The sequence below is a fragment of the Scyliorhinus torazame genome, chromosome 27, assembly GCF_047496885.1.
Source record: "Scyliorhinus torazame isolate Kashiwa2021f chromosome 27, sScyTor2.1, whole genome shotgun sequence".
Taxonomy (NCBI): domain Eukaryota; kingdom Metazoa; phylum Chordata; class Chondrichthyes; order Carcharhiniformes; family Scyliorhinidae; genus Scyliorhinus; species Scyliorhinus torazame.
In genome coordinates, this window is record NC_092733.1 from 30768167 (window position 1) to 30794749 (window position 26583).

The following is a 26583-nucleotide window of genomic DNA, read 5'->3' on the forward strand; positions in this document are numbered from 1 at the left end:
CGATACAAAGTTCACCCACTTCCTGTGGTTCAATGCATAACTTCCCTCCATTGTCCTTAGTGGGCCTACTCTTTCTCTTGCTACCCTCTTGTTCCCAATATTTGCACAAAACGCCTTGGGATTCTCCTTGACCATGTTTGCTAAAGACATTTCCTGGTCCCTTTTAGCTCTCCTAATACCACGATAAATTCCTTCCTACTTTCACTGTACTCCTCAAGGGCTTTGTCAGTTTTTAGATGCCTAGACCTATAGTATGCTTCCTCTTTCATTTTGCCTCAGCTTACCATTTCCCTCGTCATCCATGGTTCCCAAATCCTGCCATTTCTATCCTTCACTTTTGCAGGGACATGCCTGTCCTGCACTTCAATCAACTGGCCTTTAAAAGCCTCTCACATGTCAGACGTGGATTTGCCGTCAAATAGTCTCTTCCTGCTCTCATAGATTATCATAGAATTTACAGTGCAGAAGGAGGCCATTCGGCCCATCGAGTCTTCACCGGCTCTTGGAAAGAGCACCCCACCCAAGGTCAACACCTCCACCCTATCCCCATAACCCAGTAACCCCACCCAACACTAAGGGCAATTTTGGACACTGCGGGGCAATTTATCACGGCCAATCCACCTAACCTGCACATCTTTGGACTGTGGGAGGAAACCGGAGCACCCGGAGGTAACCCGACGCACACACGGGGAGGATGTGCAGACTCCGCACAGACAGTGACCCAAGCCGGGAATCGAACCTGGGACCCTGGAGCTGTGAAGCAATTGTGCTATCCACAATGCTACCGTGCTGCCCACTCTCAAAGCCACATCCCTCCCTGTTCCCCATATCACATATCAAAAATCTATCTATCTCCTTCAAACCATTTAATGACTCAGACTCCACCGCACTGCGGGGCAGTGAGTTCCACAAATTCACCACCCTCTGCGAGAAGTAGTCCCTCCTCAACTCAGTTCTAATCTACCGCCTCTCAACCTATATCTGTAACCTCTCGTTCTAGATTGTCCCACAAGGAGGAATATTTGGTCTACGTTTACTTTATCAAACCCTTTTAGTATTTTATACCTCGCTGAGATCCCCCCTCATCCTTCTAAACTCCAGCGCGTATAGGCCCAAACTGTTTAATCTCTCCACATACGTCAACCCCTTCACCCCTGGAATCAATCTGGTGAACATCCTCTGAACTGCCTCCAATGCCACCACATCAATCCTCAAATAAGGGGACCAAAACTGGACACAATACTCCAGATGTGGTCTCACCAACACCCTATACAATTGCAACAACACCTCTCCAATTTTACACTCCAGTCCTTTTGCAATAAACGCTAACATTCCATTTGCCTTTTTAATTACATGCTGTAGCTGCAGGCCGACTGTCTGCGATTCATGAACAAAGCCACCCAGATCCCTCTGCACAGACGCATTTTGAATCTACTTTCCATTTAGATAATAATTTGCCTTTCTATATTTTCGGCCAAAATGGATAACCTCACACTCATCCACATTAAACTCCATCTGCTAAATTGTGGCCCATTCTCCTAACTCTGGGATTCCGGTCTTGGGTAACTGTCTGTGTGGAGTTTGCACTTTCTCCCCGTGTCTGCGTGGGTTTCCTCCGGGTGCTCCGGTTTATAATAATAATTGCTTATTGTCACAAGTAGGTTTCAATGAAGTTACTGTGAAAAGCCCCTAGTCGCCACATTCCGGCGCCTGTTCGGGGAGGCTGGTATGGGAATTGAACCCGCGCTGCTGGCCTTGTTCTGCATTACAAGCCAGCTGTTTAGCCCACTGTGCTAAACCAGACCCGGTTTGACCCCCCCCCCCCCACAGTCCAAAAATGTGTAGGTTAGGTGGGGTTATGGGGTTGCGGGGATAGGGCGGGGGAGCACGCCGAGGTAGGGCGCTCTTTCAGAGCGCCGGTGCCGATTTGATGGGCCGAATGGCCAGTTCTGCACTGTAGGAATTCTATAATTAGACTTAATTTGGCCGTGCGAGGAGGTATTAGGGCAGATTCAGCCACAAAGGTAGATTCTTCGAGCATCTCAAAGGAGGAGAGAATTTGGGGGTGAAATCCAGGGCTCGAGGCCTCAGCAGCTGAAGGCACGGACACCCATGGTGGGGCAAAGTGGGTGGAGTCTTGCTTCCATTTCCTATATGATTGCTCCACACTGATCAGATTTTTCTCTGGCTCCAGTCCCGGCACCAGGATAAATCCCAAACCCTTTGACGAACCACTTCCTGTCAACTTTCCGTCAGGTCAGCTGATTATTGTCCGATCATTTCCTGATGTTTGGTTTCTCCGAGGAGGTTCCTTTTTCGTAGTTTCTGACGCTGGTTCCACTTACCCGGGCCAGGCTGAACTTTCGTACCGCAAATGCGGGCCGGCACCACAGAGTCGCTGTCCTCACACGCGCACCTCCCTCCCCCCCGACCCATTTTCTCTCAGGAGGTCACTTCAAAGCAATCAGGAATGGAGTTCCCTTTCTGCTGACACTGCCAACCCCCAGCCCCCTCCCGCCCCTATCACCTGCTACAGCACTGCGGCTAATTATAGCCAGAGCTATAATTCAACATAATCTGGCTTTTCAACCTGTGATCTCACTGCTTCGTCCAGCACTGACCTCACCCTTTGAGCTGTGCTGGTGGTAAAATTAAAACCTCAATGTCGTTGGCAATTTTCTCAATTACCCCACCCTTCCTCTCCCTCCTGGCATGATTTCCGTAGCCGGGTGCAAGAACTGAATACCAACTGACCAACCGGGGGAGGAGCTCAGGTTCTCATGTTCCGCACACCCCTTCCGTCCATCTCCACCATTCATGACGTTTGCAGTGCCTCACGGGGCCCTCGCCGCACACGGGGCCCTCGCCGCACACGGGGCCCTCGCCGCACACGGGGCCCTCGTCTCACCCAGGGCCTTGCCTCACACGGGCCTCTCGCCTCACACGGGGCCCTTGCCTCGCACGGGGCCTTGTCTCACATGGGGCCCTCGTCTCACACGGGCCCTCGCCGCACACGGGGCCCTCGCCGCACACGGGGCCCTCGCCGCACACGGGGCCCTCGCCGCACACGGGGCCCTCGTCTCACCCAGGGCCTTGCCTCACACGGGCCTCTCGCCTCACATGGGGCCCTCGTCTCACACGGGCCCTCGCCGCACACGGGGCCCTCGCCGCACAACAGGCCCTCGCCGCACACGGGGCCCTCGCCGCACACGGGGCCCTCGCCGCACACGGGGCCCTCGTCGCACACGGGCCCTCGCCGCACACGGGGCCCTCGCCGCACAACAGGCCCTCGCCGCACACGGGGCCCTCGTCGCACACGGGGCCCTCGCCGCACACGGGGCCCTCGCCGCACACGGGGCCCTCGTTTCATACGGGGCCTTGCCTCACACGGGGCCTTCGCCTCACACGGTGCCTTCGCCTCACATGGGGGCTTTGTCTCACATGGGGCTTTGTCTCACCTGGGGCCTTGTCTCACCCGGGGTCTTGTCTCACAAGGGCCCTTGCCTCACACGGGGCCCATGCCTCACACGGGGCAGTGGTCTGCCTGTGCATAACTGTTGCTCATCCCTCCACTCACTGTACCATAGCTTGCAGCCAGAGAATGCTACAGAATGAGCCACAGGCCATTCGACCCATCAAAAGTTTGTGTTGGCATTTTGTTCCATTAGCACTGTTGCTTCACAGTGTCAGGGACCCGGTTTCGATTCCCGGCTTGGCTCACTGTCTGTGCGGAGTCTGCACGTTCTCCCCGTGTCTGCGTGGGTTTCCTCCAGGTGCTCTGATTACCTCCCACAAGTCCCGTAAGACGTGCTGTTAGGTGAATTGGACATTCTGAATTCTCCCTCTGTGTACCCGAACAGGCGCCGGAGTGTGGCGACTAGGAGATTTTCACAGTAACTTCATTGCAGTGTTAATGTAAGCCTACTTGTGACACTAAGGAAGATTATTATTAGTTCTCATGCCTCATCCCGCTCTCTGCTCAGTCCCACACCCTCCTTTACATTACAGGCAACTTATTCGCTTTTTGAAAGATTTCTGAACTTGGCTCTAGTGCTGTCGAGACTGGCACTTTCTTGGGGTAATGTACCTTCTCCAACGGGGCCTTGCCTCACACGGGGCCTTGCCTCACACGGGGCTTTGCCTCACACGGGGCCCTCGCCTCACACGGGGCCCTCGCCTCACACGGGGCCTTCGCCTCACACGGGGCCCTCGCCTCACACGGGGTCTCTTTAAATACGAACAGTTGTTTGGGTGCACAGAACTTGAATGTTGCTGAAAAGAGAGACATGTCGTCGAAGCTTTTCATCCCTCACTCATCAGGACAAACACAAGAATAAATAGGTTGCTCTTTCCAAGGGCCGGTGTAGACTCAATGGGCCGAATAGCCTCCTTCTGCACTGTAAATTCTATGATTCTATGAAGAATACCAAAGTTCATTCAATTGCAATAGTTCATACTGCAGGAGAGGAGAGTGCTGATTGGTTGGCAAGTTATTTTTTTTAATTTAGCGTACCCAATTCATTTTTTCCAATTAAGGGGCAATTTAGCGTGTTCAATCCACCTACCCTGCACATATTTGGGTTGTGGGGGCGAGACCCACGCAAACACGGGGAGGATGTGCAAACTCCAGACAGACAGTGACCCAGAGCCGGGATAGAACCTGGGACCTCGGCGCCGTGAGGCAGCAGTGCTAACCCACTGTGCCATCGTGCTGCCCCTGATTGGTTGAAGATTTGCCATGGAGAAAGCAGCAGGGGACTATAGGCCCGCCAAGTTCCTGGATAATTCAAGGCAGGCGAAAGGCTTGAACACCTTCATTTTGTTTGCAGAGAATGTGCCCTTGCACACAAATGTCGGTCACTCCTAACAACCATAAATGAGCCATATTGCGATTATCGTAACTTGTTTGTGTGTAGCTTTGGTTGCGCTCAGGATTGATCAGTAAGTTGTGCCCAATCACGGAATCACATCTAACAGCAGACATTTTGCTTCTTTCATCACCTTTAATATATACCCACTCTCGCTCTCAAATCCTCCATTTTTATTTTTGGAATAGCATGTTTTTTTTCACCCCGATTCGCTCAGGGTGAAACAAAGGAGCCCACCGATAGCCGTGATGTTCACGATGAGGGTTTGGGGTGGTGGGGAAGGACGACTCAATCAGCGACCCTCCGTTTTCATTGAAAACCGGTGCATTTGGCTGATGCCTCACGTAGTTGAATACATCCGTGGACACAACCGGTGAGGGGTGGAGGTTGTATCTGTGAATTTTAAAAAATATATAAATTTAGAGTACCCAATTCATTTTTTCCAGTTAAGGGGCAATTTAGCGTGGTAATCTACCTACCCTCCACATCTTTGGGTTGTGGGGGCGAAACCCACGCAAACACGGGGAGAATGTGCAAACTCCACACGGACAGTGACCCAGAGCCGGGATTCGAACCTGGGACCTCGGCGCCGTGAGACTGCAGTGCTAACCACTGCGCCACAGTGCTGCCCTCTCACTGATTTTTTTCAAAGGACCACTTCCTTTGGGAGGAAACTACCTCAGACCTTATTTCTTCTCGAAAAGCACAAATCCCATCCTCGACACCCCTTTCCGCCCAGCACCAATATTCAGCATGTTCGAGCATGTTGGTACAAACATCACAGAATCTTTACGGTGCAGGGGGAGGCCATTTTACCCAGCCTTGCTCCATTTCCCCTCCCCTCCCTCAGATAGCAATCTAATTCCCTTTTGAATAACTTGATCGAACCTGCCTTTCAGGAAGTTCGTTTCAACTCCAACCGCCCTCCGGGTGAAAACATCTTTCCTCACATGCCTTCTGCTCCTTGTCCCCAGCATTTTGAATCTGAGGCCCTCTAAGTTCTCGATACGCTCCTGAGAGGGAACAGTTTCTAATGATACACCCTGTCGACACCCCTCGGGATCTTGGACACCTCTTTCACCTGCTTACAAACAGTCGCTTGGTACCAGACAAGTTGAATGTTGCTGAAAAAAGAGATGCGCTGTCAAATTGTTTCATCTGGCATTCATCAGGACAAATGCAAGTAGGTTAGGAAGGCAGACAGCATGATCAGAGACCCCTCCCACCCAGGCATTGCCTTCTTCCAGACCCTTCCATCAGGCAGAAGGTACAGAAGTCTGAAGACCCGCACATCCAGACATAGGAACAACTTCTTCCCCACAGCTACTAGACTCCTCAACGACTCCCCCTCGGACTAATCTGTTCCCTGTAAGAACACTATTCACGACGCCCTATGCTGCTCTTGCTCATGTATTTGCTTTGTTTGGCCCCTTGTTCCGCACTGTAACCAATCACTGTTTGTCGATGTACCATTTGTCAATGTACTCTGTTGATTATTCTTTTGTCTACTATGTACGTACTGTGTACGTTCCCTCGGCCGCAGAAAAATACTTTTCACTGTACTTCGGTACATGTGACAATAAATCAAATCAAATCAAAATCAAATCAAAATGCCAAATGTCAAGCGTTGCAATTCTCTGCAAACAAAAGGGATATGCTCAAGCCTTGCACCTTTTTTTTTTGTAGTTACCTGGGAGCTTGCAGAACCTATAATTATTCCCTGTTGCCTTCACCATGCAAAGCCCCAGCCAGACTCAACTTACCAACCAATCAGCATCCTTTTCTCCTGGAGTCTAAATCGTCGGGATCATTTTGAAATGTGCTATTTTCAGCATTTTGTCCTGATAGGTGTGCAAGTCATAAATCTTCAGCAACATGTACAGCAATAAACACAATGTTATATATCTGGGAAATCCCCAAGGAGTTCTATTAATTTAACTGAATGTCCCCACGCATCCCACCATCTCAGAAACAGATAATGAAATGAAATGAAATGAAAATCGCTTATTGTCACAAGTAGGCTTCAAATTAAGTTACTGTGAAAAGCCCCTAGTCGCCACATTCCGGCGCCTGTTCGGGGAGGCTGGTACGGGAATCGAACCGTGCTGCTGGCCTGCCTTGGTCTGCTTTAAAAGCCAGCTCTTTAGCCCTGTGCTAAACCAGCCCATGATAGGATCAGGTCAAGCTCTCGTTTTCCAATTCACTTGACCCCCGCCCCCCCCCCCCCCCCGCAATGGGAAGATGGTGTGAGCGGGTGAATGCCAAGTTTGATTCATTCGCCCTTGGGCAGTTTCGATGATAATTATCCCCTAGCTTCAATCCATTTGACGGAAAATAATTCGCGTGGCATTTACTCCTCCGAGTGCGCCGCCACATGCTAACAGTGAGGGGGACGGCTGGTACGAGGAGGGAGCTGGAATACTCACCAATGATCTGCCTGGCTGCAGCGTCAACAAGACAGAAGGAACCCGATACCGACCCAGGACAGAGCCCCTCGCTCGTTCGGTGCCCCTGCTAATTGCCCTTTCGGCTGCTGGTGTACCACCTACAGGTTAACACTGCGGCAACTCGCCCACGGCCACAGCCACTCCCAGTGCTGCGACCTCCACCAGCGAGAAGGACAAAGAGCAGGATCATGGGAACGTCATCACCTCCCAGGTCTCCTGCCAAGTCACATACCAAATAGATTTGGGAATATGCGTGCATATATAAATATATCACCCTCTGTTCCTCCATCGTCACCGAGTGAAAGATTCCAACACCATCCAAGCAACATCCGAGAGAGAGCAGCTGTCGGGGGTGGGGGGTGGGGGTGGGGAGTGGGGGGTGGGGGGAGGGGAGGGGTGGTGGCCTTCCATCGTCTTCTCAAGGGCAATTAGAGCGAGCGGGACAACAGATGCCAACCTGGAGGGCGATGCTCACGTCCCATAAGCCAATCAACGAAACTCGCTGTCAGTGACTTGAATGGGGAAATCAATCCTGTTCCAAACGCCTCACAGCTCCAGGGTCCCGGGTTCGATTCCGGCCCCGGGTGACTGTCTGTGTGGGAGTTTGCTCTTACTCCCCGTGTGCGCGTGAGTTTCCTCCGGGTGCTCCGGTTTCCTCCCACACTCCAATGAGGGCTCAGGGAGGGGTACCCCACCGCTTAAGGTCCAGTTAACTGAAAGCTCAGCTGCGCGGACTTCCTTCCAACTTCTCTGCCTCCCTCCCACCGCCTCCTCCAGCAGCGGGTTCCAGGCACCCACTACCCTCTGTGTAAAAAACGTCCCTTGCACATCTCCTCTGAACTTTGCCCCTTGCACCTTAAACCTATGCCCCCTAGTAATTGACTCTTCCACCCTGGGAAACAGCTTCTGACTATCCACTCTGTCTATGCCCCTCATAATTAACCCTATATGTTCCATATCCTGACAGTATACCTCCCCAATTCTTTGTCCAAGTATTTTGTTATACTACTTCACTTAGTCCCTCATTAACCCTATTCGTGCAGACCCTTATACTACACCTCCCCCTGAGTCTTTATATAATAAATTTAGAGTTATACTACTTCACTTTGTCTACAAAATTATGAGAGGTATGGACAGGGTGGATAGCAACAAGCTTTTTCCAAGAGTGGGGGTGTCAATTACAAGGGGTCACGATTTCAAGGTGAGAGGGGGAAAGTTTAAGGGAGATGTGCGTGGAGAGTTTTTTACGCAGAGGGTGGTGGGTGCCTGGAATGCTTTGCCAGCGGAGGTGGTAGAGGCGGGCACGATAGCATCATTTAAGATGCATCTAGACAGATATATGAACGGGCGGGGAACAGAGGGAAGTAGATCCTTGGAAAATAGGCGACAGGTTTAGATAAAGGATCTGGATCGGCGCAGGCTGGGAGGGCCGAAGGGCCTGTTCCTGTGCTGTCATTTTCTTTGTTCTTTGTTGTTCGTTAACCCTATACGTGCCAGACCCTTATACAACATAACCCAGTCCTGGAATTGAGAGAAAACCTTTCATTGTCGATCATTTACACAACTGATGAGGGGGTCAGACTCTCCGAGAAGCATTTGACTGTGAACAGCCGGATCTCAATTATCCCCACCCCCGCCTGTCTGCTCCCCCTCCAGTAATGACAAATGGTTTGACCTAAGGCGGGTGCCGGAGGAGGTGGTGGAAGCAGGTACGATGGAGATGCTTAAGGGGCGTCTTGACAAACACATGAATAGGATGCAACCTAGAGGCGCAACCTCAAACGAACCATTGTTTGCAGCAAACTACCCAGTCTTCAGAACAGTGACCACGACACCACACAACCCTGTCATGGCAATCTCTGCAAGACGTGCCAGATCATCGACATGGATACCACCATTACACGTGAGAACACCACCCACCAGGTACGCGGTACATACTCGTGCGACTCGGCCAACGTTGTCTACCTCATACGCTGCAGGAAAGGATGTCCCGAAGCGTGGTACATTGGCGAGACCATGCAGACGCTGCGACAACGAATGAACGGACATCGCGCGACAATCACCAGGCAGGAATGTTCCCTTCCAGTCGGGGAACACTTCAGCAGTCAAGGGCATTCAGCCTCTGATCTCCGGGTAAGCGTTCTCCAAGGCGGCCTTCAGGACGCGCGACAACGCAGAATCGCCGAGCAGAAACTTATAGCCAAGTTCCGCACACATGAGTGCGGCCTCAACCGGGACCTGGGATTCATGTCGCATTACATTCATCCCCCAACATCTGGCCTGCGAAATCCTACCAACTGTCCTGGCTTGAGACAATTCACACCTCTTTAACCTGGGGTTACCCCATCTCTGGATCTGTAAAGATTTAATCACCTGCTAATGCTCGCATTCCTAGCATTGTTTGGCATCTTTGAATTTGTCTATATATGTGTTTCTGGAACAGACCTCTTCATTCACCTGAGGAAGGAGCAGCGCTCCGAAAGCTAGTGACATCGAAACAAACCTGTTGGACTTTAACCTGGTGTTGTAAGACTTTGTACTATGAATAGGATGGGAATAGAGAGATACAGACCCCAGAAGTACAGACGGTTTTAGTCTAGACGGGCAGCATGGTCGGCGCAGGTTGGAAGGGCCGAAGGGCCTGTTCCTGTGCTGTACTTTGCTCTTTGTCGTACTCTTATTGCAATCGGTATTTTGAAGCCTGATATTCATCACCGAGGGTCACTCTTATAAAGCAGGGCTGATATAGAGCGCACTCTTCACCGGCCTTCAAACTAATTAAATGATGGCTTTGGAGCAGAGGTTACAACAGAGAACACTGGCTGCGCTAGCCGGCTGCTCCGCTGGGTCCTCTCCGGTGTCCGACAGAGGTGGCATTTCCCTTGGCTGCTGGCACCCTCCCATCGAAAGGGGCACGTTTGCTGCTTTTACTTGCAGCTCTTAAAAGGTGGGTGAGAATCTGTGCCAGACTGCCCCAGGCAGCAGTCCAGCTAAGGGGCATGGTCAGTGATGGAGTGCAAGAACTGCGACTTACTGGTCAGAGGGGTTGGTGTCAACCCTATGGGCCGAATGGCCTCCTTCTGCACTGTAGGGATTGCACGAAAGGTGTTCCGCGCTGGTGGGAACGGGGCAAGAGCGCTCCGCAGCCACCTGAGGCAAGAGACGGCTCTGCTTCAGGAAGGATTGAACAGATTGGGGCCGACGCTCACTGGAGTTTGGGAGTCTCCCATTTGGGATGGAGATGGGGAGGAATTTCTTCCCCCAGAGAATGGGAAGTGTTTGGAATTGTCTACCCCAGAGAGCAGCGGGGGGGGGACTGGGTCATTCCAGGTTGTGTTAGTCAGAGTTTTGATCAAAGAAGTCGAGGGTTATGGTGGGGGTGGGCAGGGGGGAGGAAAGTGGAGTTAAGGCCACAATCACCGACCATGATTTTATTGACTGGAACAGCAGGTCTGAAGGGGTGAACAGCCTGCTCCACCTCCTGTTTCTGATGATTAGTTTGGGAACACGCAGTGCGGTGGGGAGATCGACCGAGCTTTCAATTTGGCTAGGATTTATTGAGCATTGTTTACGTCTCGTCGCATCCCGGGCTTCCCAATTCTGTTCAGCACGGGCTAAATCCGGACGGGATTCCTGATCAGCTGAGCTCCGGATGAATTCGTCCCCCCGTTCCGGAGTAGTTCTGACGACAGGAGCAAAGCCCCCCCGCCATGCAAAACCGAGGAGGGGGCCTGCCGCAAACAGACTCGTCTGCCAAGGAAATGGCCATTCTGCCCATCAGTCCAGCCCTATTGGACGTCCACGTCTGGTACCATGGAATCCCCTCCTCACCAACTTCTTTCAAGTAATTGCTCTTCCCTTCCCTGGGCACGGCGGCACAGTGGTTAGCACGGTTGCCCCACAGCACCAGGGTCCCGTGTTCAATTTCCAGCTTGGGTCACTGCCTGTGTGGCACCTGCACTTTCTCCCCGTGTCTGCGTGGGTTTCCTCCGGGTGATCCGGTTTCCCCCCATCGCCCAAAGATGTGCGGGATAAGTGTTGTTACGGGGATAGGTTGGGGGATTGGGCCTTGGTAGGGTCCTCTTTCAGAGGGTTGGTGTAGTCTCGATGAGCCGAATAGCCTCCTTGTGCACTGGAGAGATTCTATAGATTTCACCAGCCCTGCTCCACTCGAGGGCCTGGCTCGGATTACTCGGTCGCAATTACCCTCCCCGAATAGTTGATTTGCTATTTTAATGTTCACTCTCTCGGTCTGTTGGTCCAGCTCCTGTGGAGAATTCTAACCCGTGATCCTTCACCTCAGTAAGTTATCAATCCAGTTCACTTTCTTTAATGGGATGGGGGAAAATCGCTGACAATTAAGGCCTACATTTGTTGCCCAAACCTAATTGCCCTTGAACTGAGGGGCTCGCTCAGCCATTTGACAAGGCAGTTGCTGTGGGTCTGGAGTCACATGTAGGCCAGACCGGGTAAGGACGGCAGATTTCCTTCCCTAAAGGACGTTGGTGAACCCGATGGGGTTTTGACGACAATCGATGATGGTCATCATTACGGAGTCTATTTTTATACTCCCGATTATACTAATTGAATTTAAATTACGTCAGATGCCGTGGTGGGATTTGAACCCGTGTCTCGAAAGCATTAGCCTGGGACCCCTGGATTACCAGTCCAGTGACATTACTCATTCCACCCATCTGCTCTTACGAGCCGCGCGTCAGCTCTCCACGAGAGAAACTGGTAGCCTGGGACCATATTGGGCAGGCTGATCCACGTTTTCCAACAAGCCAGCCTAATCGCTAACCCTCAATGGCTCAGACATTGACTGATGAGCTTCCTTTACAACAGCAACAAGGGTTAAACCTATGGAGGTTTCAATCCCTGGGTCACACACTTATTGAGGGGCTAATTCCTGTTTCCAGGGTTGAACAGCCTAATCACGCCTTTGACTGTCAAGAGGAGCCTATTGGGTTGGTAAACCTCTGTTGGGATCCTAGACAAACTATTGTTTCTCCCCCCCCCCCCCCCCCCCCCCCACTCCTTTCCCAGAAAGCACCAACTCTTGGCTCGGTCAAAGAGGTTTTAACGAATGGGAAGAGAGACAGAGGCAGAAAGTTGAGAGAGTAAATTCCGTGGACCATAGAATTCCGACAGTGCAGAAGGAGGCCATTCAGCCCGTCGAATCTGCACTGGGCCTCTAGCAGCCCACCCAGGTCCAAATCCCCATTATCGCAGAACCCCACCTTACCTTTGGACAATTCAGCGTGGCCAATCCACCTAACCTGCACATCTTTGGACTGTGGGAGGAAACCGGAGCACCCGGAGGAAACCCACGCACACACGGGGAGGACGTGGAGACTCCGCACAGACAGTCACCCGAGGCCGGAATCGAACCGGGTCCCTGCCGCAGTGAGGCTGCAGTGCTAGCCACTGTGCTGCCCTGGATAATGGCAGAGATCTCACAGGGTTGTATTGTCACATCATTGTGAGTAACACGTTAAATATATTCAAGCCAAAGATGGATAGATTCTTACATATTAAAGATACCAAGAGATATGTTGGTCCGCATGAAAATTGGGTTGAGATCGAAGGTCAGCCATGATCATTGAATGGGGCTCAATGGGCCGAATGGCCTACTCCTGCCCAGCCCTACTCAGCAGTCACTCAAAGAATTTGGAGCTCAACATTTCCCACTCAATCTTGCAAAGTCAACTGACACAATTTCACTGCAGACTCAGGATACTAAATAACTCCGCAGAGAGAGAGAGAGTCCGAAACCTCTCGTCATCGTGTATGGAAAGATGTTGAGCGCAATCTACCAGCCACATTGCGCCTGAGCGCGAACCCGGTGCCGGTAGATTTTGGGCGAGGCCACCCGCAGCCTTTACGCATCGCGAGATCTGGGTAGAGGCGTCAGAATCAGAATCCCACCCGAAATGGGCGTGATCGAACAACGTGCGTCTAAGTAGGGTTTAAACCTAGTTAGTGATGTGTTGGGTACTCTGGATCTGTGGAGACTGCGTTTACCTTAGCAGTAACATAGACAGGCTACCAACACTTGTAATAGTACAACACTATTTTATTTAACTAAGAGCTGTTAAACATACTTGCACTGTGGGTCGACACTATGTTAGATTGACTGAAGACCTATGCCTAACCTGACCAGCCTATACTGCTAGCACATGGTGGATGTTTGTGCTACTGACTGCGGGCTCTGTCTGTCTCAGAGGCTGCATCCCGAATGAGCGGGAAAACTAGTGTCCACTGTCTTTATAGTGACCGTGCCCTAACTGGTGATTGGCTGCTGTGTTGTGTGTGTTGATTGGTCTTGCAGTGTGTCAGTCAGTGTGTCTCTCTGCACCATCATATACTGATGTGTGTATTATGACAGTTAGGTGAGCTTACCTGGTATCTACCGGCCTCCCGGGAACTATCGGCCTTTCCAGGGAGGCCTCAGTCAGGCGCTGTTGTCCTCACAAAAGTGGACCAGGTGAAACGGTTCCCGGGGGGGGGGGGGGATGTCTCTCCCAGACCATGGGGTTCTGCTGAGGGGGAACCCCCAGGAGGGGAAGGGCGTTATGCCCATGTGTGTGTGGGGTTGGGTTGGGGGGGGACCCACAAGCTAGAGTTTGGGGCACCCTTTCAAAACGGTGGCCGGATCTCCGAGTTCAGCGCCCCAGTGATGAAGAAAACGCTCAGTGCCAAGGGTGCCCGCGTGCCAGGGCCAGGGGCACACCCTGTACTATCCCTGGCCACTCGGGGGCCTCCGATCTCGGAGTTCAGCTTCCCAGTGGTGAAAGAAATTCTCAGCGTGGGCTAAACTGGTGAGAAACTCCCCAGAGATCCAGAAAAGTGACTAATTGTCGCCAGATATTGGTGGGGAACTCGCCGGAACTCCCAGCAAAACCCAGCACAAATGGCACTTAAGAAACCTTTCCGTTAGATCGGGGCCCCTTGTATTCATCAAGTGACTGTGGGTAAACAAGAGCTAATTCCCAGAGATGTGCAGGGTAGGTGGATTGGCCACACTAAATTGGCCCTTAATTGGAAAAATTTTAAAAAAAACAAGAGCTTTAATTTTCCTGTATATTAATTATCGATGTATAACTTCACAACCCATGCACGAATAAATAGACTTGCGCCTCTGCACCTTTCCCCCTCCCCTCCCACTGCGCCCCTCCCACCTGCCGCGCGCCACCCCCACCCGCCAATCTTCAGCTTGGCTTCTTCGTGCCTGTGTCTTGGTTGGGGAAGTTTCACAGAATATCTGGTCCATAAGGGGATGGAATTCTCGATAGAATCCTGACAGTGCAGAAAGGAGGCCATTCGGGCCCATCGAGTATGCACCCATCCTCTGAAAGAGCCCCCTACCTAGGCCCACGCCCCACCCTATCCCCATAATCCCTCAACCTAACCTACAGATCATTGGACACTAAGGGGCAATTCAGCGCGGTCAATCCACCTAACCTGCACATCTTTGGACTGTGGGAGAAAACCGGAGCGCCCGGAGGAAACCCACGCACACACGGGGTAGGTGGTCGGAATCGAACCCGGGTCCCTGGTGCTGTGAGGCAGCAGTGCTGACCACCGCGCCGCCTCGGGTGAAGTCCTTTCCTCCGTCTTCAACGACCCGAGTGAGGTCTCCCAGCGACACTTCACAGGCCTAAGGCCAGGCCGGCAGACCAAACGTTTGGTCGAAGAGGTGGATTTGAAGGAATGTCTTAAAGGTGGTGGAGGTGGGTTGAGGGGCTGAAGAGAATGTCAGAGCTTACGGCCAAGGCGGCTGGAGGCATGGCCCCCCAGGGTGGAGCGAAGCAGGTAGGGAATGTGCAAAGAGGGCAGAGTTGGTACGATGTAGCATTCTGGAAGGACTGCCACTGTGAGGTGGGCCCAGTGAGACTAACAAAGGCTGAGGCAGTGAATTGCAGAAAGGAGGGTGGAGGAAGTGACATCATGTTAGCAAGCCACAATGACTCTAAAGGGTAAACATGGAATGACCTAATTTCAGTATCTACAGTCGCTTATTTTGTCTAGAGTGCAGCACTTGTCTCCCACTGGTTGTGAGGTCAGATGACACTCCATAAACTTGAGCATAGAATCCACGCTGATGTTCCCAGTGGCGTGCTGACTGCCGCACTGTCGGAGGTGAGGTAATAAACTGCTCTCTGATGTCAATGTGAAAGATCCCCCGAACTGGCACGGTGGTTAGCACTGCAGCCTCACAGCACCAGGATCTCGGTTCAATTCCGGCCTCGGGTGACTGGTAATGTGGAGCTTGCACATTCTCCCGTGTCTCCAAGTGCTCCGTTTCCTCCCACAGACCAAAGATTTTTTATTTTTTATTATAAATTTAGGGTACCCAATTAGTTTTTTCCAATTAAGGGGCAATTTAGCGCGGCCAATCCACCTACCCTGCACATCTTTGGGTTGTGGGGGCGAAACCACGCAAACACGGGGAGAATGTGCAAACTCCACACGGACAGTGACCCAGAGCCGGGATCGAACCTGGGACCTCGGCGCCGTGAGGCGGCAGGGCTAACCCACTGCGCCACCGTACTGCCCCCACAGTCCAAAGATGTAGGTTAGGTGGAATGGCCACGCTAAATTGCCCCTTAGGTGTCCAGGGATGTGAAGTTTAGCTTATGGGGTTGCAGTGATAGGGTGGGACATGGATTGGTGCAGACCCGATGGGCTGAATGGCCTCCTTGTGCACTACAAGGATTCAAGGACTGTGTATAGAAATAAAGAAAGCTCCACCCAGTGTCCTGGCCCAAATATAACCCTCAATTAACACCCCAAAAACAGAAGAATTAGTCATTAATCTCTACAATATGTGTCAGAACCAGTCTACGTGACACAGGGACTTCATCTCAAAAGTATTTCATTGGCTCCCACGCTGCCTCAGGTAGGTCCAGAAGGGCCCAGCTCCCATCGGCAGTTCTTCGCCTACACATTGTCGCAAGCTTCAACCCAAGGCCCATTGTGGTTGGGCAAAGCGGAGGGTGGGACTCGACCATAGAGGAGAAGAAAACCACAATAATAAAGGGGAGGGGGAAATCCATGCAAGGATTTGGCGACCAGCAAATTGAAACTGGTGGCTTAAAGAGTCAGAGAATGAAACATACTTAGTCAGCAGATTGATGGGATGCCCTTCCCTGACCTCTCCTCTCCAATCAACTCCAGTCCCTTCCCTGCCAATCACCGGACCTCTTTCCCACAGCCCCTGGTCTCCCACCACCGCCACCCCCCCCCCTCCCCCTTCCCCCCCCTCCACTTCCTAAGGTTGACAACTCCCCAGGGCGCGATTCAGCGGATCCCGGCGCGGTGCGTGAATCACGCACTTGCCCCAAATCGGGGTCCGCGCCAGGCCGATCAGATTCAACCCGGCGCCCAGGACTCAAACCGGTAGTGCCTGGGAGGCCTCGCCACACAGACGTGGGCCTGTCGTAACGGCACCTGGGTAGAGGGGGGCTCATCGGCCTTTGGGAGACGCGGGTGGTCGCGGCAGGGGCAGGGTGGCCGTGCCACGCAGGCAATACTACCCCGCTACTGCCACCCCGCTAAACATGCCGTTCGGTGGACTTTAGCTTCAGTCCGCCGAGTCGGGCCCGAAAAATACTTGGGTTTTCCGCCATTTTGTCTGAACATTCTTTTTCAGAGATATAAAAATATTGAAAAGTGGGGGGGGCGGTGGTGGTGGTGGGGCGGGGGTGGGGGGGGGGGGGGGATGGGAACAGCTGTTTGGCTGTCAGTCAAGTCCCATCCGCTCGGACAATGAGTCTTTTTTGTTGTCCAGTTGATGTCGGGAGCCAGCGCTCCAACGAGGATGGACATGTGGGACGACGAATGGCTGAGCTTGGAGGGCAGGTCATGTGATGAAATGTCCAGGAATACATTTCGCCAGAGTTGGCAACCCTAAACTTTCCCAAGCCCCCCCCCCCCCCCCCCCCCCTCCCCCCCCCCTCACCAAATCCGCAATCCCCTCAAATTCAGGGGGACTACAGCAAGGACGCCTGGAAAAAAACCCTATTTGTGAACCTGTTGAAGTGAGATTTTAGAGATTGGACAATGACAAATAGAAACATAAAACCGTGCTTGCCACAAGCACCCATCTGTTTGGGAGGCCCGGGCACTCGCGCACATCTTCCAGCGACACGCAAATGTCAGAGGATGTGGTCGGCCTAAATGGAGGCGAGCACCACTGCCTGAAAACAAAAAGCTCCTCTAACTGACTGCCGTTGCTTCAGATTGTGCCCCGCACGGAAAGTCTTCATCTCAAAAGGACCGAGTTACTGTGCTCCGCCAAGGGGAGTTGCTCTTACATACCGTTCTCCTCCGCGTCTTCCATGTTTCCCCGTCAAGGCGGGGTCCCAAAGCCTCACTCGCCAGTCGCTCACGGCAGCATTCCCGCCCTCCGCGTCTCTGCTCTCCACATCGGGGACCGTGTCAAACAGAAAGTGAAGTTGGAGGAGGGGTGGGTGGGGGGGTGGGGGCCTCACAGGCCCCGGTTAATTAGCGCTTCAGTTCCTCCGCCGCCGGTGAGGGAGGGGGAAGGGAGGGAGGGGTTTGGGGTGTCCAGCTGCAAACGACTGGCCTTGCCTGGGCCACACCGGCACGTGACGCACACCCAGCCACTCGCACACAGCCTGGCTACCGCAGGGCAGCTTGCCACCCCCACCCCCCCCCCCGCCGTCCCCTCGGGCTCTGTGACATCAGCAAATCTGCAACGACGCTGCACTTCCTCCTTGCGACCGCCTGTGAGGCTTTGCTCATTGAACACTCCTGTCATTAAAGTCCCTGTACATGTGTACAGCCGCCTGGATCCGAAGCTCCGGAATTTCCCCCCTTCAGGTCTCTCCACCTCCCTCCACAAAATCCCTCCTTCTAAGCTCAGCTAACCTGTCCCAATATAGGAACGTATACAATAGGATATAAACGTATTGGGCGAGATTCTCTGACCCCCCGCCGGGTCGGAGAATCGCCGGGGGCTGGCGTGAACCCCGCCCCCGCCGGTTGCCGAATTCTCCAGCACCGGAGATTCAGCGGGGGCGGGAATCGCGCCGCGCCGGTTGGCGGCCAGATGGGCCGAAGTCCCGCTGCTAAAATGCCTGTCCCGCCGGCGTGGATTAATCCACCGAACTTACCGGTGGGACAAGGCGGTGCGGGCGGGCTCCGGGGTCCTGGGGGGGGGGGGGGGGGTGCGGGGCGATCTGGCCCCGGGGGGGGGGGTGCCCCCACGGTGGCCTGGCCCGCGATCGGGGCCCACCGATCCGCGGGCGGGCCTGTGCCATGGGGGCGCTCTTTTCCTTCCGCCTTCGCCACGGTCTCCACCATGGCGGAGGCGGAAGAGACTCCCTCCACTGCGCATGCGCGGGAATGCCGTGAGCGGCCGCTGGCGCTCCCGCGCATGCGCCGCCCGGAGATGTCATTTCCGCGCCAGCTGGCGGGGCAACAAAGGCCTTTTCCACCAGCTGGCGGGGCGGAAATTCGTCCGGCGTGGGCCTAGCCCCTCAAGGTTAGGGCTCGGCCCCCCAAGATGCGAAGGATTCCGCACCTTTGGGGCGGCGCGATGCCCGACTGATTTGCGCCGTTTTTGGCACCGTCGGCGGACATCGCGCCGATACCGGGAGAATTTCACCCATTATCTCCTTATGAGGCTCAGTATCAATGCTCCTATAGTGCCTTGGACTATTATACCATGTTCAACAGTGCAACATAAATGTAGGTTCCTCTTCATAGAATCACTGCGGTGCAGAAGGAGGCCATTCGGCCCATCGAGTCGGCAACAACCCTCTGAAAGAGCACCCTACGTAGGCCCACTCCCCTGCCCTATCCCTGTAACCCCACCTAATCTGTGCACTTCAGACAATATGGGGAAATTCAGCATGGCCATCTGAGCTGCACATCGTTTGGACTGTGGGAGGAGCACCCGGAGGAAACCCACGCACATACGGGGGGGGGGGGGGGGATTTTGTTTAATTAATGCTTTTTGAACCCTCCCATTAATTCATCACAAAATGTCAGAGGTGGAGAAGACGGATCCTGATCGTAGGCAGGTGAATGGAGGTGGGAGATGATGATGATGGGGGGGGGGGGGGGGAGCAATGGAGGGGAATAAATATTTCCCCCTCCCTCCTTCACTTGTTCAGTTTTCACAGTAACTTCATTTGAAGCCTACTTGTGACAATAAGCGATTTTCATTTCATTTCACGGGTGTTTAGGCAAAGCTTTCTAGCTGCCCCAAGAGATTTTGATCCCCAATACAGTGGGGCGAGGGGAGGGGGGGGGGGTCTCCCATTGTGGTAAACCACTATTGTACTGTTGTATTGTTACATGCCTGGGCTTGTCCCTGCTGGCTCCGAACCACTGTAGTATATAATCTGTGTGTTGTGGTAAACTGCCCCTGTATTATATGTATTGTGGTAAACCACTGCCTGCTGGCTCCGCCTCCCCTCGGGCTCGGTATAAAGGTGGCTGCCCTCTGGCCCTGCCCCAGTTCGGGATCCGAGGCCAGGAGGCTTTCTGTTTAGTTTATTAAAGCCTCAGTTACGTTCACTGCTCGTCTCGTGTTCATTGATGGCACATCGCCCATGAAATAACTTTAAAAGGTTGCGAGATGTGGGTGTGTGTGGGGCTGGGTCGAAAAGTCACCCTCTTCTCCCCCCCCCCCCCTTCCTCTTGCCGCATTGAAGATGTTAGTACATGGTGTAATTCCTAGGATTCTAAGCTGGGGGAAGTCTGCAGTGTAATGTTCAGCAGAGTCATCGGTGGACAGGAGTGGGGGAGTGGTGGGGGGGGGGGTGAGGAATCAGACAGACAACAGCTTGACAGCAGAAAAAGAAGCCCTTCGGCCCATCGTGTCTGTCCCGGCCATCAGGCACCGATCCGTTCTAATCCCATTTTCCAACACTTGGCCTGTAGCCTTGTCTGCTTTGGACTTTTCAAGCGTTCATCAAAATACTTCTGAACTGTTGTGAGGGTTCCGGCCTCCACCACCCGTTCAGGCAGCGAGTTCCAGATTCCCAGCACTCTCTGGGCGAAACCGTTTTCCTCAAATCCCCTCCAAATCTGCTGCCCCCGACCTTATATCCATGCCCCCTGGTTATTGATCCCCCACTAAAGTTTCTTCCTTTTTATCCAATCCATGTCCCTCATGATTTTCGACCTCGATGAGGTAGACCGCTGCCTTCTCTTCTATAAGTTACACAACCCCAGCCTAACCAGCCTCTCTCCATAGCTGGAAGGCTCCGGCCCAGGCAACATCCTGGTAAATCCCCTCTGCATCCTCTCTAGTCCAATCACATCCTTCCTATAGTGTGGCGACCAAAACTGCACACAGTACTCCAGCTGTGGCCCAATGAGTGTTTTGTGCAGCTCCAACATAACCCCCCTGCTCTTATATTCTATTCCTCAGCTAATAAAGTCATGAATCCCACATGCCTTCTTGACCACCATGATGTGTTGGGTGTTCTGGATCACAAACAGGTCACCAACACTGGAAGTGGTGCAACTCTATTTTATTATAAGGTTAACTACATTAACATACTTGAACTGTGGGTAAATGCAATACCAGCTTTAACTGTTGACCCTTGCCTAGTCCTAACCAGGTGATGCACTCAGCACATGGTGAATGTCTGTGTGGCAGGCTGTGAGCTCTGTGCTCCGAGCTGGCTGCTACTCGAATGAGCGGGAACTCTCCTGTCCCGTGTCTTGATAGTGCGTGTGCTCTCACTGGTGATTGGCTGCGGTGTTGTGTATGCTGATTGGTCCCACTGCATGTTCATCAGTGTGTGTGTATATTATGGCATTCCCCCCCTTTTATATAAAGAACATGTGCCTGCGTGACAATAAATATCGTGTAGTGAATGTACCTGACTATGTGTGTGCGTGTTATTTACATGACTATGTACATGAGGCTAACCTATTTACACGGGAAGGTGCCTGGCGCAGAGAAATAGGGTGTCACACCAACAACGAAATGAACATTATATACAAACTACTGGAATGATGAAACAGGATAACAGAACAGATCAAAGAGTCCAACATCGTAAAACTCATAAGTCAAGTCTCTGAGGTGGGCGACGAATTCTGGTTGACCGCCTCAAGGGTGGGTCAGGAGCCACCGGCTGAGGAACGGGCTGGGCCACGGCAGAGTGAGGAGGATGCAGAGTATTCGGAATCTCCACATAGTCCAGGTTGGGGACAACAGGAGGGCGTGGCACCGGTGGAGGATCACGTAACGAGCATGGATCGAGACGAAGGGCACGCCGACTGCGGAGGCGAATGGAACCATCTGGCAGACAAACCAGGAACGAGCGGGGAGACACCTGCTGAAGAACCACAGCAGTTGCAGACCAGCCACCCTCCGGAAGATGGATGCGGACGTTGTCATCCGGCGCCAGAGCAGGGAGATCAGTCGCCCGAGCGTCATGCGCCACCTTGTGTTGTGCACGAGACTGTTGCATCCACTGAAGGACGTGGTCGAGGTCTGGGACGTGAATGGACGGCACCGTGGTCCTGAGGGTGCGACCCATGAGCAGCTGGGCTGGCGACAGGCCCGTGGACAGTGGGGCCGAACGATAGGCCAGCAAGGCGAGGCAGAAGTCGGATCCTGCATCGGCAGCCTTGCAGAGGAGCCGTTTGACGATGTGGGCGCCCTTTTCCACATTGCCATTGGATTGGGGGTGCAGGGGACTGGATGTCACATGCACAAGTTGTACCTGCTGGCGAAGTTGGACCATTCCAGGCTCGCGAAGCAGGGGCCATTGTCCGACATCACAGTGAGTGGGATGCCGTGACGAGCAAAGATCTCCTTGCAGGCACGGATGACCGCCGATGATGTGATGTCGTGCAGGCGTACGACCTCCCGGTAGTTCGAAAAATAGTCTACAATCAGAACATAGTCCCTGCCGAGCGCATGGAACAGGTCAACGCCTACCTTAGACCAAGGGGACGTGACCAACTCCTGGGGCTGTAGGGTCTCACGTGATTGTGCCGGCTGGAACCGCTGACAGTTGGGGCAGTTGAGCACTGTGTTGGCGATGTCCTCATTGATGCCGGGCCAGTACACAGCCTCTCGGGCCCTCCGTCGGCACTTCTCTACGCCAAGATGGCCCACGTGTAGCTGTTCCAAAACGAGCTGGTGCATGCTGTGCGGGATGACGATGCGGTCCAGCTTCAGGAGGACACCATCGACTACTGCCAGATCGTCTCAAATATTGTAGAACTGCGGGCATTGGCCCTTAAGCCACCCGTCCGCTATGTGGCGCATGACACGCTGTAGTAGGGGGTCAGCCGCAGTCTCACGGCGAATGTGGATAAGGCGTTCATCCGTGGCAGGCAGATTGGAGGCCGTGAAGGCCACATGGGCGTCGACCTGGCAGGCAAACCCCTCTGGGTCACACGGGGTGTTGACTGCCCTCGACAGAGCGTCGGCTATGATCAGGTCCTTGCCCGGGGTGTATAGGAGCTGGAAATCGTACCGCCGGAGTTCAAGCAGAATGCGCTGGAGGCGAGGGGTCATATCATTCAAGTCTTTTTGTATAATGTTGACCAGCGGGCGATGGTCGGTCTCGACAGTGAATTGGGGGAGGCCGTACACGTAATCATGAAATTTGTCGACCCCAGTCAACAGGCCCAGGCATTCCTTTTCGATCATCGCATAGCGCTGTTCCGTGGGGAACATGGCACGTGACGCATATGCAACGGGGGCCCATGATGAGGCCTCATCGCGTTGCAGGAGCACCGCCCCAATGCCGGATTGGCTGGCATCCGTTGAAATTTTTGTTTCCTTCGTGGGGATGAAAAAATGCCAATACCGGGGCCGTGGTAAACTTGGTCTTAAGCTCCTCCCATTCGCGCTCGTGGGCGGGAAGCCATTGGAAGTCTGTTGTCTTCCTGACCAGGTTCTGGAGAGCTGTGGTATGGGAGGCGAGGTTGGGATGAACTTCCCCAGGAAGTATGACACACCATGGGCGGGATTCTCCCCTACCCGGCGGGGCGCGGGGTCCCGGCGGGATGGAGTGGCGGGAACCACTCCGGCGTCGGGCCGCCCCAAAGGTCCGGAGGTCTCCGCACCTTTAGGGGCCAAGCCCTCACCTTGAGGGGCTAGGCCCGCGCGGGAGTGGTTTCCGCTCCGCCGGCCGGCGGGAAAGGCCTTTGGCGCCACGTCAGCCGGCGCCGAAAGGTCTTCGCCGGGCGACGCACGCCGCTCACGGCATCCCCGCGCATGCGCAGGGGAGGGGGTCTCTTCCGCCTCCGCCAGAGTGAAGACCATGGCGAAGGCGGAAGAAAAAGAGTGCCCCCACGGCACAGGCCCGCCCGCGGATCGGTGGGCCCCGATCGCGGGCCAGGCCACCGTGGGGGCACCCCCCGGGGCCAGATGGCCCCACGCCCCCCCCCCCCCAGGACCCCGGAGCCCGTCCACGCCGCCTTGTCCCGCCAGTAAGAGAGGTGGGTTTAATCCACGCTGGCGGGACAGGCATTCCAGCAGCGGGACTTCGGCCCATCGCGCGGGGTGGGGGGGGGGTACGTTCGGGGCTGGGGGCAATGTGAGCGGGCGGTCCGGGGCGCGCGAGCGGCTGATGCGGGGCACTACTTTGCCGGTCCAGGTCCACGGGCTGAGTCCACCATGGACTCATGCGCGGCCTCCGACCCGGAAGTGCTGGGGGCCACATCGGCAGTTCGAGCTGCGAGCCCTCTGAAAAATGGGGGAAGCTGTGGCCTTTTGACGCCAGTTTTCCTGGCGTAAAAAACCTGTTTCCACGCCGGCGTAGGGACACAGGGGGCGATTCTCCGAGCCCCGAGCCGGGCCGGAGAATCGCCGCAACCGCGCCACGGCGCCCCGGCGCGCGATTCCCCGGCCCGGATGGGGCGAGCGGCCGCGTCGATACGACAGAGGCCCGCTGGCGCCGTTCACCCCTGGTCGCTGCCGGCGGGAACTCTGGGCGAACGGTCGGGTCGGGGCGGCCTGTGTGGGGGGGGGGGGGGTTGGCCTGTGGGGGAGGGGTAGGTAGGTTGGGGGGTGGGGGAGGAGGGGGCTCCTTCACCTGGGGGGAGGCCTCCGATGGGGTCTGGCCCACGATCGGGGCCCACCGACCGGCGCGCCCCCCCCCCCGGGCCTACTTTCTGGCCGTCCGGCCCCTGAACACCGACGCCATGTTGAGTCGGGGCCGGCACGCTGAAGATGCCCCCCGCGCATGCGCAGGTTGGCGCGGCGAGGAGGCTGGAGCGCCGTGCACCGCTCCAGCGCCGTGCCGGCCCCCTGAGGGGGCCACAATCGGTCATACCAGGGCCCGGTTCACCACGGCGCGAGCACTTGGGCTCCATATTGGCGAATCGCCCCGATAGTCTCCAAAGCGGAGTATCCAGCTCCCGGTGATCCCCCCCGAGGTCCTTGCTGAGTATTGCAGGGGGGCTGAGAAGGATTCCAACGTCTCCAGATGACGGAAGGCCCAAATTCAGCTGAACCACCCCCAAGACTTAACCCACCAGTGCCTTACTCCCCCCCAATAAATTCCCCGACCCAGGTGGGCGCAGCAGTTAACAATCGCAAGAACGCAGCTTCAAACCCCACTACGGCACGTTGAGACTTTGAACACGGATTAAAAGCAACACCCAGACAAAAAAAAAACCAAAAACAAAAACAAGCTCGTTGCGCAAACCCAACTGCGTCACGCACGCTCTTTTGGGGAAGGAACTCTGCTTGGGTTTTCCTGGCCTGGTCAGTATGTGACTCCAGACTGTTTGGATTGCTCCACAGAGAGGCGGCGCCAACACGATGGGCAGAATGGCCTGGCCACGGTGTTGTAATGAGTGGGGCCTGACTGAGTGTGGCTGACTGGCAGCATGCCTGTGGGTATGGACCCGGCAGGGCATCATCTCCCCAGGCCTGCCTCGGGGAGGACAGAGAGCTAGCCACGCCCACATCCTGAACACGATCGGTTTGGGGTTTTTTTTTGGAAACTGTACCCAGATCAAGTGTGGGTTTGCTGAATTGGCTTTGACAGGAAGAGCGAGAGACAGAGACAGAGAGGAAGGCTGTGCTGAACAGACAGAAGCATTTCCTGGCAATTTACCATTTATAGAAAGGACACGGTGAAGTCACTTTCGGCGAGTCACAAGGAGTGAATTCATTAACCCATCGTACACTCTCCGATCTTTCTTTATCCGAGAGACTGAACCATCTCCGCTCTTCCCAGCTGGTATCCTGCTGAGCGAGGAAGCTGGTTGTCTTCGTAACAATATAGCCAGAGAATTCCCACAGTGCAGAAGGAGGCCATTCGGCCCATCGAGTCTGCGCCGACCCTCTGAAAGAGCACCCTACCTAGGCCCACTCCCCCGCCCTGCCCTATCCCCGTAGTCCCACTAGGGGGCAGTCCACCTCACCTGAACTGTGGGAGGAAACCGCGGGGGGGGGGGGGGCCCGGAAGAAACCCGCGCAGACGCGGGGAGAACGTGCAGATTCCGCGCAGAGTCACCCGAGGCCGGAAGTGAACCCGGATTCCTGGCGCGGTGAGGCAGCAGCGGCGACCACCGCGTCAATGCGTCGCCCAAAGGGCGTTCCAAAGCCAATTCAAGCTGGTTGAAGTTACACCGAGGCGCTAGGCGAATGCAAGTCTTTTCTTCCTCAATACTCACCCATCGTGCGTCGCCTCGTCAATGAAAAGCTGGGAGTTCGGCTCTGAAGTAAGGATTCACCCAGGCCCCTGCACCAGGAACACCCCCCGCCCCCACTCAAAATTCCCCCTGCCTAGTTGCCGCCCTTCACCGTCCCCCCCCCCCCTCTCCAACCAGGAGCAGGATGGGGGAGGGGATGATGGGGGGGGGGGGGGGGGGAGGTGAACTTAGGGCCGTCTGACCTCGAGGCAACTCTAATGCCAAACAAATGATGCTGGAGATATAACATCGACAGACGAGGTGCCAATGAATAGCTTTCCATCCCCCCCCCCCCCCCTCATCCCCACCGCCCCACAACCCCCCCCCCCCCCCCCAACAGCCCTCCGCCCAGAGTCGTCACCACCCACGGGGGTGAGGACTGTCCCCCGGGGCTGACCGCAGCTCTCACGCCAGCCCCACGTGTTGGGCTCTCTGCCTCGCAGCAAAGGGGATTCCTTACCGGGCACCATATTCGCCACGTTGGGGTTCAGCGAGGGGTAGAGGCCAACAATGTGTTTGAGATCCATCAGCATGGTGGCCAGCGTCTCCTGGACCAGCTCCTGCTCCCCGGGGACATCAGCTGAAAGATAAAGGCAGAGCATGGGGTCACGGGG

The 26583-nt window shown here is 54.6% G+C and overlaps 1 protein-coding gene across 2 annotated transcripts in view; it reads right to left on the bottom strand.

Moving 5' to 3' along the window:
* Nucleotides 1–26583, bottom strand: part of gmip (GEM interacting protein) — a 205276-nt gene that overhangs the window by 102791 nt on the left and 75902 nt on the right. The window contains exon 2 of one of the 2 annotated variants that reach the window (XM_072491209.1): nt 26430–26549. In XM_072491209.1, coding sequence (XP_072347310.1) covers nt 26430–26549 — 120 coding nt within the window. Of the gene's footprint in view, nt 1–17638; nt 17954–26429; nt 26550–26583 lie in introns of those variants that run through there. The other variant, XM_072491210.1, reaches the window with a different exon arrangement.